We start from the raw sequence: 12,915 nt of genomic DNA, 5'->3' as shown, positions 1-12,915 counted from the left end.
CTACTTAATAATTTATTAACTGTAGCAAAGCACACAAGGCAGAGGTTCCTGACGTGCTGGAAAGCCTGGCTGTAGAGTCCAGAAAACTTCTCCTGTGGATGCTGCAGATGCTCATTTTGTTACTTCATGAGCTACTTAAGAAGTAGGTTTAGCTAGCTGCAAGGATTATTCCAGTGGAAAAACAAATACCTCTTATATATCTCACATAATTAATTTATCATGACTCAACTGGAAAACAGTCTTCCTGCAAAGGTTTATTATGAAATAAATAAAAAGTCCATAAGAGAAGTTTGAAAAATCTATTTTATGAAGCTTTAAGATGCATTGGGTAGAATTATCTATGGTTACATTTCAATCTCAAAATAACAGTTATTTTGGGCAAGACGCTGAAATGCCAAAAGATTTGATTATCATACAGGTGGAAGATAACATTGATGTAGCATTTCCTAACAAATTGTCCCATCAGAGGAATCCTCATATTTACACATTGCAAACATCAGCGAGATTTAAATGACACCTTGCATTTTGTTCCTTGCTTTTTAAATATGCAGGACCCAGGATTATGATGCAACTGCTCCCAGCGCCGTGGCCTTCACAGTGGTTACACAGTGTGTGTGCCCAGGCCTGAGCTGGGCACTGCCACCAGAGCCAGTCCCTGCCTGGAGCTGCTCAGCCTCTCGTGAATTGCTTTGTCTGTCTCAGTAAGTCCAGAATCCCTGAGAAAGGAACTGCTGCAGCTGCAGGAGGGCAGGGCTGGGCCTGGCATCAGCATCGCTGTGGGTGTGGGCTCAGCTGCCAGGCCAGCCCAGGCTCTGGGTGTGGGCTCAGCTGCCAGCCCAGCCCAGCCCTGCCCTGCCCTGCCCAGGCCAGGCTCACCCCTCAGTGCTTGCTGGCAGCGAGGCGCTTCAGCAGCGGCTCGTCGTACACCCAGCACTCCCCGTCCTCGTGGAATAACTGCAAAGGAATAACCACGTGTGAGCTTTCTGTGACTCCAGAAAGGAACAAAGGCCACAGGCTGAGCTGCTGGAATAAAGCTCACCCTTGTTTCCCAGGAGGTCTCGTTCTCCTTCCTGGCCCTGGCCTCGGCTCTCTGCCGCTCCTCAAGCGCGTGCTTGGCCGCCGTGGCCGCGTCGATGTCTCTGATCTTCAGGTTGTAGGTGACATCCTTCCATAAGCTTCAAAGAGAAAGGGCAAGGGAGACTTTTACAGGAGCAGAGTGCTACAATCTGAGACATAGCAGTGACTAAAGGTAGATCTCAGGTTAGAGAAAGGACAGAGAAGCCCTCAGGATATTTGAGATTTGTGCTGTTATGGCAGGAGGGAGGCTGTGGGGGAGCTCTCCAGACCTTCCTGAATATTTGATCCCAATTAGGATGTGACTGAGAACTCCAGGTCTCCTCTTGCCCCTTAAACCCCCAGCCTGCCTGTACCTGGGCTCAGGGAGAGCAGAGCATGCAGTGCTTGGATCAGTGCAGCTTTAGTCCCTGTACTGCAAACTGGAGTCTAACTAAAATGAAACCTTAATGTTCCCAGTAAACTGAAGTTCTTACCAGCGAGACTCAAAGTCGTCTTGGTCCTCCAATTTCCTTACCTTCTTCTTTATTGTAGGCATTTTCTTGGTATCTATAAAGACAGCATTCTCCTGGAGTGGAAGATGAAAAAGACCTACTCAGTTCTTTAGCTAGACTTCAAATTTTCTACACTCTAGTGCACTGCTTAGCAGGAAATACATGAAACGTGGTAATTCTTCAGATTCTCTTGTATAGAAATCAAGCTTCCTTAAGAATAAATGAACAAGTTTTATCCCCAGTTCAGCATTCATTTGGACAGCCTCATAGGAGGTTCCAACTATTAATGTTTGTTTAAAATAAAATTCCAAGCCTACAAAACCACCCCAAACCCCCTTTTCTAAGCACAACCTTGTATTTCTGATAAAAAGAGAAAAAAGAAAGCAAGCTGTGTTACCCCTGTGGAGTACTTTGCATACATGACCCCATTCCATTCTCCTTCAATGGAGCAGAAGGGTTTCTTGTCATTTGGAGAACTAAAGAGAAACAAACAGTCATTTCTCAGCTGTATTATAGCAACTGAAAAACCCTAAAGGATCAAAACTTGGTCTTCTGTAAAGCCTGGTTTCTTTCTATGTATATATGTCTGTCTGTATGTATGTACATATGTCTGTATGTATGTATGTCTCTATCTATCTATCTATCTATCTATCTATCTATCTCTCTATGTCTGTCTATCTATCTATCTATCTATCTATCTATGTCTGTCTGTCTATCTATGTCTGTCTGTCTGTCTATCTATCTATCTATCTATCTATCTATCTATCTATGTCTGTCTATCTATCTATCTATCTATCTATCTATCTATCTATCTATCTATCTATCTATCTATCTATCTATCTATCTATGTCTGTCTGTCTATCTATCTATCTATGTCTGTCTGTCTGTCTATCTATGTCTGTCTATCTATCTAGTCCCTGCCCAGCCCAGAAGAGGAGGGCTCTGTTCACAAGGGGTCAGTTTGGCCTGAGTGAGTTACATAAACCTTCATAGGAAGCCCTGATCAGGGCAAACCAGGCCTTGCCCCAGGGCTGGATCTGCATTTAGAGTTTAGGAAAGCAGTTACAGGCCTTTCACACAGATTTAGGGTGGTGAGTTTAAGCTTAAAAAGGTTTCCAGGCTACTGAGAAATACAACACACCAGTTTTTAAAGGGCATCTATCAATATGTCGATGTAAAAGCAAGCTAAACCTCATTTTGTCAGCATCCACTTGCTGGCATCACAGCACATCTCCAAATACAATGGGAATCTCCACTGAATTCTCTGTGCTGGGTATGTGCACAGGGTTTAACCAAAATCCACCACACCACAGGTAAAACATGTGAAGTTTGCAAGTGACACACTATGAGCAGCATCCAAGGCTTGCTGCAGTATTTGTATTTGTAGGAAAGGTAATGATGGAGGCACTTTTGATAATTCAGGACAGCAAAGTTCCTTTGGGAACCAGCTGAGGATGTTTTCAAGCAGCACAAAGTAGGACACAGGCCTGTGCAGCTTCTTCTCCCAAACTTGGCAATAAAATTCCATGACAGGTAATGATGAGCTAAGTTCTTCTGGGCGTTGCTACTTCAGCATTTTACACTCTTGACTGTCTTGTTAAAGCTGTTGGCACTTAAGGAAGGGAAAAGTGAGATGAAGGAAGCTGCTTACAAAATTTCAGCTGTAATTCTGTGCTTCTTTCCTCCATAAAATGGTTTTGTGTGGAAGACAATGGAAGCATTGTAACCTGTCTTTGAGCAATTGATGCTGCACTCCCCCCCAAGCTCTATCCAGGGCACAGTGAGAATAGACCTGCAATTACAAACACAGAAATGCACATCATGATAAGCTCTTGACCCATAAATGCTAAGCATGAAACACTACAAGGCATTAAAAATGAAAATAACAATTAGAACATTTACTTGCCTTCCATAGCCATTAGGAAAAGTCAAAATATAGTGTTCATCATGATCTAGGCATGTAACACACCCTATTAAAGAAAAATAAAAATAAGAGTTGAAAAACATTAAGCAAAACATCTACAGAACTTTTCATAATGATCATATGAAATATGCCATTAAAAACAGGTGCCATGAAAAGGAAAGGTGGAGGAGCTTCATTGTTAATGGATGCTGAGAATGCCCAGCTTCTGGAGGAGGCAGGGATGGCAGTATTTTTGGGAAAACCCAGGCTCTAGGTGTTTTCAGCACACAGAGTGTGGAAGGAAATCTCTAATTCAAATACATGAGCTCCAGTTACATAAATTCAACCATTGCTTACATTTAGTACCGTGACTTAGAATAATTTACATTAATTATTCTATGAAAAATCCTAGTTGCAGAATTGAATTTCTCCTCTGCTGTTCAGTTTGCACACACATACCTTGCCCTATGTTATGAACCCCAATAGACATTCCTAGGAATTTGGACTTGGTCCATATGTGAGCATTGAACTGTATCCTCTTGCTAAAACACTCTGCATAAAATGCTGAAACTGAAAAGAGAGGCAGGTATTAAAAACAGCAGCACAAGACATTGATACCTTTGTTCCCAAATTCATGCACTGGGAAATATCCCCAGGTGCCTCACATTTAATGTGTAACAGAGTTTGCAATTTCTCACAAAAGCAGTTTATAATTTTTCAGCCTTTATAAATATTTAGCTTTTAAATCTGGAGAGAAAGTGTAAATCCAGGATTTAAGCCAAGAGCTGATTTTACTGAACCCCCTCTCAAGGCAAAGGTGTTGTCACAACTTACTTGGAGGATGGTGAGAGACCTGCTCTGCCACAAAGGTGACGTTGCTTTTGCTGACCCAGGGGACTGGTCCTTCAGAGACTGGCTCCTGTGGGCAGGGCAGAGCATCCCATCACTCAGTGCCTGACAACACTGGAGGCTTCCCTGAGAAGCTGCCTCCATCTCTAAAGGCTTCTAAAATGTACTGCAGGACTCCTTACCCTGGAACTATGATCCTTTCTAAAGGATCCACTCTCTTATTTTTAAGTATAAATGTCTTTGTTTTAATTGTCTCCAGAAAAAACAGTTAAATTGAAAGACTCATGTAGAAACCCAATTACAAAATAAATATTTGAGTGGCAGAAACAGTTTTTGCTTTTGCTTCTGAAAAAGTCTGATCTGTACATTAATAATGATCAGATTCCATGTACCACAAAACCATAAACTAATATTTATTTCCTGTGGCAAAGAATGTAGTTAATTAATTCATGGTTGGAAGCAGTGGAAGCCCAAATACAACACTGCCTTTATGCCAGCAAATTGGAGTGCAAACATTCACCTCAGAAACAAGATTTCAGCAAACAGATCAGTGGGAAGGAAAGGAAATGGGGACAATGCATGGCTTATACCCAAATAATCACACTGACTTGGATGTATGACAGAGGCTACACGAAGCACCTCACAGCAGCACTTCCCACACCACCACTGGCAACTTCCTCAGGCAAGAGGCCCAAATGAGGTGCCAAAAAAGAAAAACAACAAAAAACCCCTCTGGGCTGCACTGGTTCAAAAAATAAAAGCAAAAAGTCAGAATTCTGAGAATAAACAAATTCCTAATTCGTGCTATGAAACAGTTCAGGGAAAAAGGACACTTTCAACACATCAAGTCATTCTTTAAAAAACAGTAGAATTTGTTATGCAAGATTTATACTTCTGTCAAAAGAAAACAAGGATGGATGGGGAGAATTGGTTAAGAAATTGCTCAAGTTTGTTGATTTGCTACTTAAACACAGCATAATCCATTTCAGTCAGTGACTTAACAAAGCTTTGGGCTGCATCTCTGCATTGTGGGCTCCAAAAACCACCACAAGAAACTCACCATGTCATCCTCAGTGCCAGGCAACACCCAGTGGCAGCGGAAGATCTCCCCCAGGATGGGGTTGTAAGGCTTCTTAGCAACTGAGCCCTTCCTTCCTGCATGGAAAGCTGAGAGGTACCACTTCACCACCTGGACCATCCTCTCCTTGGGATCCTTCTGGTCACTGATGCTACAGAGAGAGAGAAAAAAGGACAGGCAGAGTGAAATATAAGCAGGGACCTTGGATACAGGAAGGTTTCATGAGTGCCTGGTTGTTTTGCAACTACAAGTTTGGCTGATTTGACTGTTTTTTGAAGTTTCAAACAAAATCCAAGCAATATTCTTCAAAACTACCAACTTGTGGCAGCCCACAAGGGCCATAAGCAGCATGAGAGGCAGTGAATGCTCCAGTCCCAAGTCACATACCTGACAAACAAGTCTGGGTGTGCAAAGAAGTCAGCATACATTTCCAACAGTGACCTCCTTTCCAGGATAAACGTTGGGAGAACCACCTGGGTGAAGGAAAACAACTCATCCAGCTGAAGGTATTTCAATATCCTGTACAAAAGCCAAGTGTAAATAGCAAACAGAGCACCCACAGCATGGTGTGCTCTCAGCTGACTGTGAGCCTGAGCTCACCAATGAGTTCTGACATATGCAGGTCAGTTGGCACCTTCTCCAAACCCTAAGGTTTAACAGGAACAGTCTCATCCCACTGGATTCTAGTCCCACTCAGAGCACATCAAAAGCTGTTCTGAATTCCAGTTTCTCTGCTGGTTTAATTCCATCTCTGTGAACACTGTCAATTCTCAGTTACAAACACTCCCTTGCAGTCCCATCCTGCTGCATGTCTCATCAAGATCAAGGTTAAGCTCTTCCCTACTGCCTCCCAAAGGTCCATTGTGGATCTGCTCAGTGTGATCCACCCTCAATTACTGTTCCTGACCAGGTACATCTCATAAAGATTCCTGGCAGCCTAATTTGAGATCTGTAATTTTCAGTTACTCCAGGAATTCCCAGAACAGACACAGTTTGGATCAATTCCTATTCAGAACTGCCAGAAACCCCGAGCTGTTTGCTTTTGAGTTGCTGCCTGTTTCCCCAGAAAAGTGTTATCTTTTTATTATCTCCTGTTCATTCCAGGCTGGACAGTTCAATTCATCCACTTAAGGAAACTTATGGATAAGGACTGATCTCTCGTGCCCTTTCTCACTCTGGAATGACTTGTTTAAATTTATCCAAGCTGCCTGGAAAGACCAACACCTTCAGAATGCTGCTCATTGTGCCTGCAGACACCAGCATGAATCTCATCCATGAAGAACCCAACCCTCTCCTTGCCAGACCTAAGCGTAGCATTTCAAAATACACAGGCAACTTATTTCCTCAGTAAGACCCCAACTAAGCCAAGCTTTTCACCATATGGTTACTTCTCTCTTTTACTATATGTTTTATTGAATGCCACCATATCTTGAGATCTTGGAGCTCTTTGTTCTAGGAAGCCAAAGACAGGAGCAACATTTCAGCATTCTCCCTATGCCAGCTTCACAAGCACTCCAAGAATTGGGTTCAAAGAGAACAAACAGCTACTTTCCATTGCAAACTATTTCCCCAAACAGATTTTAGCATCTGGATATACTTATTCTGCATCTACTCTTCCCCTTCCAGTAAGAACTCCAATTCAAAAGCACCACGCTAAAGAGATTACAGCTTCACCAGCTCTTAGAACAAATATGCAGTTAAATTATGCAACCTTTTTTTACACAGAGCTCTGGGTTTAGTGCCCCTCCCATCCCCAGGAACCCCAGCAAGCTTACCTTGGTGAGGTCCATGCCTAATCTCACTTGTGATAAGAGATGCATGATGACACTTTTGTGCTCCTCCACCGACTCTCCCTCCCCATCATCCTCTCGATCGTCGGGAGGATCAAAGAGATCTGAAAGACCAAAGAAATGGCTTTTGTTTTCCTCTAAACCTTCAAACCAGACTGGATTTCATTAGCATGTATGTCCAAAAATACAGGTTTTAAATCCTACAATGCAGCAATCTTCCATTAGTAAAGAAACAGTAATTAAACCACTTCCCATAAGTACCTTGCCATATGCATGCACACACACACACAGAGATATATAAAATCCTGCATATATTGACCCAGTTTACACACAGATGAACAATCAATAGCTCCTTACTGAAAGCTGACACAGGCTACCTACCAGCATCATTTGTGCCATTGGACATGGAAGAATTGAGGGACTCTGTGGTGTCTGGACGTTTCAGGCTGCTCCCTGTGCTGCTCCGAGTCAGGACCGCAGCAGACCCTGAAGAACTACAGAACACTAATAAATTCTCACAGTTCATATTAAGTAATTCAGACCAAATTATTGTCATTTGATATTCACAGACAGGGAATTTAGTGATAGACATCAATAACTGTGCAGTGGCAGACATTAAGACACATGGTGCATGCTAATTCACAGAGAGCTCAGAATGGATTGCAGCTGAAGGAATGGGACAGCCTGCAGCCTCAGATAACACATGAAGGCAGAAACCAGCTGACTAATCCCTCTCTGGAATGTGTAGCATCTCTTAAAATTAATTTTTCAATTAATAAAAAATGAAGAGTAAATAGAGATTTTGAGAAAAGGGTGCCAACTTCAAACAATACAATTGGTCCCTTCACAAAGGCTGCAGCAAATGCTTGTGAAATGCACCATGGCCTCAGATTACAGCTCTGAGCTGGGAGCTTCCAGAGTTTGGTTTGTTAGAGTTTGTGAACACATATCTGATGGAATGGGAAGGAGGAGAGAAAGGAACTGCCTCCCTCTACCTGTCTGTGGCTGAGGGCAGGGAATCTCAATCTTTACACAAAGTGGCTTTTTGACCTCCCCCACCTTTTTAAAGCAATTTCTGCAAGCAGACAAGGCATGCCCTTGGAGCTCCAGACTGCACACACTGCACACTGCCAGCCACTTACTCCATGCATCTCTTTGGGGAAGAACTGCTCTGGTAGAACTCATCAGCATCATAGAACTCATCCTCACTGCTCGAGTAAGAAAAATCTGGGACTGTATTTGGAGACAGGTTGACATGGCTTGGAGAGGTGAGACTGCTGCTAGGTGCTGACTGCCCACTCCCTGTGGAGTATTAGAAATTACAGAAACAATAAAAATGAATTCTTTCAAAATCTACTTAAACAAGAATTGTTCAAATCAATAAAGGCTGATATAAACTCAGAAGAGGAAAGTACAAAATTAAAAGCAATAATTAGGCAGGTTCATAAAGAGTTTAACAGTTGACAAAAGGAAAGTCACAAGGAAAATGAAGAGCACAGAACACCAGTAAAGTTTAAGGGACATGTTTTCTCCAGTTACTGCAGTATTGCAATGCTGGGGAGACAAAGGGAATCTGGTAAAACTCATACATATTGTGTATATATGGTGGAGACAAAGAGCAGCATTACTGGTTTTAACAAAACATTGAAATTGGTGTTGATTAAAAGCAAGATGCAGGCCAATAATATTGTTTTAATGACTAATTACAGGGTTTCTTGTGTTTCAATAGAAGTTACCCAGAACTGTACCTGTACTATTTGGTGTTGGAGTCTGGTTCCCGAGCGATGCCACCACAGGTCCCACTGGCAAAGAGGAGGGTCTCTGCTCTGACTTGCACAGCTGAGCAGGTTCTAGGGGAGATTTGGACATGTTAACCCCAAAATTCAGGAGATTCCACATTATTTCACCTCATCTCCAAAAATCAAATCATTTTCTATAAAAGCCATACCTAGGTTCTTTTTTTGTTAACCAAGGATGGCATCTAAAATAACCTGCAGTTGTTTAGCTAGAAAGCATTTGCCTTTTCTGAAAGTTATAGGTTCATTTTTAAAAAGGAGTGTTAGAAATGCAAGCCAGTAACTGAGAGTAAATAAAACACACCAGGTTATCCCCAGAACCAGGTTGGTGAGAATTCTCTGTGCTCCTGCCCCTGCTCAGCCCCTCTGAGCTGAGTGTGCAGTCACTGCAATGGGTGGCTGTCCCCAGCCCAGCTGGCAGTGTCACACCCTGGGACCTCAGGGGGCTGTCCCCATCCTACCTGGCCTTGTCACACCCTGGGACCTGAAGGGGCTGTTCCCATCCTACCTGGCAGTGTGACAGCCTGGGAAGGGGCTGTCCCCATCCTACCTGGCAGTGTGACAGCCTGGGAAGGGGCTGTCCCCATCCTACCTGGCAGTGTGACAGCCTGGGAAGGGGCTGTCCCCATCCTACCTGGCCTTGTCACACCCTGGGACCTGAAGGGGCTGTCCCCATCCTACCTGGCAGTGTGACAGCCTGGGAGGGCATGGTGCTGATCCCTGATGGCTCCAAGGGGCTGGGCTGATACACGGCGTCCACGGGGTTGATGGTGCTCTAGGCAAGAAAAGCACATTATTTTCCTAAACTAAAGCAAAATAAAGCATAGATAGCAAGAACATTGTGAGCATGAGAAATGCCCAAACGCAAGAGAGTGAATTCCTGAGAGAGGAAGTAAAGCACAAACTGACAGTTGAGGGCATGAGAAATACTTTGGAGGTGGGAATATTTTGATTCTTTACACAGACTGCACAATAAATTGGATTTGATGCAGATTTGAAGCGTCCTATAAAGAATTCTTATTTCAGATAAGAATTGCTTGCTTCTGGTATGCCACCCAATGTCCATAAATTAATAATGCATGCAAAGAGTGGAAAGTTAGATGCAAATTATCTGGCCAAAATCAGGATAGGTAATCAGTATTTTAATTTTTTTTTTCTCAAAAATTCATTTTGCAGATCAACCCATAAATCAAAACAAGGATCATCAGCAAGCTTAGAGCCATGAAGCAGCTTTGTTGGCAAAATTCTCCCCAAAGCAAGCTGACAGTGTTCAGTGCAGCTCAGGAGAGGACATCTCAACCTGCTTCTGAATGTGGGCACTTGGAAAATGAAGCACCAGGTCCCTTAAGTGCTCCCAAAGTCACTGACTTCAGTCAATGTCCTTGGTTTTATGCATCTAGACCCTTGGAAATCTGAACTGCCATGTCTTTTAACCCAACATATCATCTAAGCACTGTTTGTTATTTATGTTTACACATAACCACCAGAACTTCTTGGTTGTTGAGGAAAAGGCACATAAAACCCTTTTCCAAGCACCTTGCAATTTAAATGCCTGATCTATCAGAACTATGCAAGTTTTTGCTCAGTTTTCTCAGATTCCAGTCAGTATGTCCATCCCTATCCTTTTTTTTTTTTTACACCAGTATTAAAAGAAGTGTCTACAAATGTTCTCCTCTCCCTTTAGTCCATTAATTTCTATTTGCATTCAGATGAGGGAAACAGGCTCATTTTAACCTTCTTCCCATTTTCCTACTAAAGGCAGATTCCTTTCCTGCCTTCTTTCCCAGTTATCTGAAATTCTGAACTTTTTCCTACATGTGGGTGTTTGGACAATGCTCTCAGACACATGGAGTGGTTCCTGGGGCTGTCCTGTGCAGAGCCAGGAGCTGGAGCACTGTGATCCCTGGGGATCCCTTTCAACTCAGGACACTGTATGACTCTAAAAATCAGTGAAAAGTTCTATTATTTTTTTATAGCACAGGATTTCTTTAACTAAAAACAGAACAATTATTCTCTGCTTATCACTTAAAAAAAAACTCCATTAAAAACATCTATAAATTAGCTTTCTACAGTTTCATTGGTTTTACTACTACAAATAATCCAGTGCAGGTAATATTTCTCCACTGCATTCCAGCATAAAGGCAATGTCCCTTACCCAGTACTTCACCTCCTTGTGGAATTATGTATTCAGCACAGGAAGGTCCCTGTCCCACAGAATTCACAGTTTAAAAGGATGATCCCATCTTAAGAGTTAAGACTTAAAACCCAAGATGGTTCTATGATACACAGGATGCTATTGCTACCTACATCTCCTTTATTTTTTAGGGAAACTAATATTCCACATGATACAGAACACTGGTGTGATAAAGAAAGAACAAAGTAATTCTGGTTTTGTATTCAGGGCTGTAACCTCATCCTTAAACAATTCTCCATTCTGCAACAAGAACTGGAGTTTCATGTTGGATATTTTGAGGGATGCCTTCATGGGCTAGAAACAGCTGAAGGCAGACCTGAAAGTCTCCTGCTCTGAGTTTAATAACAAGTGAAATCCTGACCTTTAGCCCAAGGTGATGCTGACATCCACAGCATCACAATTTCAGACTTCACAATCACTGACCCACAGTTAACATATTCTTGCAGAAATATTTTTCCTCCCCAGTACAGGCCAGCCCACAGATAATGAGATCAGTGGCTAATCAAATTCAGACTATACCAAGCTGCAATATCTCTATGAAATTTCTGAGTTGCAGCCCAGATGTGCAGGTGCCTGTGGAAGTGCCTTCCTGCACAGCCTCTCTTTTCCAGGGGACATCACAGAAGCTGTTCCCTCACACTAAGACCTGAATTATGTTCCATCTGCAGGGCACATAATAATTCATTTATTTACGATAAGCACAAAACTGAAATATGCATGTGCATCTTCAGTCCAAGGTTCACACCAGAAAATCCAACTGCTAAATCTGTTTGTAGTGGACAAACAACCAATTGGGAATTACTGACAGCTCTAATGAAAACACATCAGGATTTTTAGAGTTTTTACTGAAACCAATCTCCTATTAAAAGTATCTGAAATGTACTCAAGTGACAAAAAAAGAACAAAGAAAAAGAAACCACGTGTGACCAAAACCAAAAATGACAGAAGTTACATTAAAAATGCAGCAGTTCTATTAAAGAAGAAACATTGCTTAGACAGACATTACACAACTCTGCATCAAAGGAGCAGCACTGTAGGAAAGACAAACTACTTGAAGCACACGGAGAGCAGATCTATTTCCTACACAAAGACACTTCAGAGAGAACACAGAACTATTTCTATCCCAGTAATTTCCCTTTCATCTGTTCACATGGCAGATTTTTATCTAAGTGTTCAGTCACAACACTGCTGCTCAAGACACTCCACACAAAAGTGACCACTCTATCTTCTAAAGACAAGGGTTAGCCAACCTAAGGACTCAACAGGAACTTTAACAAGACACTGGAAGCAGTGAATTAGAGAAAGGAAGAAGCATGTTGCAAAGTGAGTGGAAATTCAGGTCTCTGTTCACATGTTCTGCAGAATTAAAAGGAGATAAAGATTAGATTTAAACTTACTATAAGTCCATTTGCGTGCTTCTCCTCATTATTTTGGTCCTTAAGGAAAAAATGTTAAAAATATCAACATAACAATCTTGCATGACTTATCAGTTCTGTGCTAAGTGAGAACAGAGAGTTTCCCTCAGGAATGTTCACATTTTCAGCCATAAAATGTTCCTCATCTTGTGACACAGCAACTAAACTTGGAGGACAATTCCACACCCAGTCACTGCACCTCTGAGGATCAGCATTTTCTGAGGGCCTGTCCACATGAGTGCAGACAATTTTAAAAATATCCTTTCTCTACTGCAGAGTGCAGCTCTGCTTTATAATGTGGGTCCTCCCAATACCCAGGAGC

General features: G+C 42.3%; 1 protein-coding gene across 5 annotated transcripts in view; it reads right to left on the bottom strand.

Annotated features, from left to right (window-relative positions):
- Positions 1–241: 241 nt before the first annotated feature.
- The window catches only part of OSBPL9 (oxysterol binding protein like 9), a 57,206-nt gene continuing 44,532 nt past the window's right edge, over positions 242–12,915 (bottom strand). For 3 of the 5 annotated variants that reach the window (XM_058808241.1, XM_058808244.1, XM_058808243.1), the window contains 16 exons: positions 12,576–12,614; positions 9,666–9,759; positions 8,937–9,038; positions 8,331–8,490; positions 7,570–7,682; positions 7,174–7,292; positions 5,786–5,871; positions 5,381–5,549; positions 4,306–4,390; positions 3,931–4,041; positions 3,475–3,538; positions 3,220–3,360; positions 1,966–2,044; positions 1,551–1,642; positions 1,040–1,175; positions 242–954 (listed from right to left, as the gene is read on the bottom strand). In XM_058808241.1, coding sequence (XP_058664224.1) covers positions 880–954; positions 1,040–1,175; positions 1,551–1,642; positions 1,966–2,044; positions 3,220–3,360; positions 3,475–3,538; positions 3,931–4,041; positions 4,306–4,390; positions 5,381–5,549; positions 5,786–5,871; positions 7,174–7,292; positions 7,570–7,682; positions 8,331–8,490; positions 8,937–9,038; positions 9,666–9,759; positions 12,576–12,614 — 1,665 coding nt within the window. In that variant the 3' untranslated portion in view covers positions 242–879. The remainder of the gene's footprint in view (positions 955–1,039; positions 1,176–1,550; positions 1,643–1,965; positions 2,045–3,219; positions 3,361–3,474; positions 3,539–3,930; positions 4,042–4,305; positions 4,391–5,380; positions 5,550–5,785; positions 5,872–7,173; positions 7,293–7,569; positions 7,683–8,330; positions 8,491–8,936; positions 9,039–9,665; positions 9,760–12,575; positions 12,615–12,915) is intronic. The other 2 variants (XR_009274920.1, XM_058808242.1) reach the window with 2 other exon arrangements.

Source organism: Ammospiza caudacuta, chromosome 7 (genome assembly GCF_027887145.1).
Source record: "Ammospiza caudacuta isolate bAmmCau1 chromosome 7, bAmmCau1.pri, whole genome shotgun sequence".
NCBI classification, from domain to species: domain Eukaryota; kingdom Metazoa; phylum Chordata; class Aves; order Passeriformes; family Passerellidae; genus Ammospiza; species Ammospiza caudacuta.
This window is presented reverse-complemented; position numbering and strand designations above follow the sequence as displayed.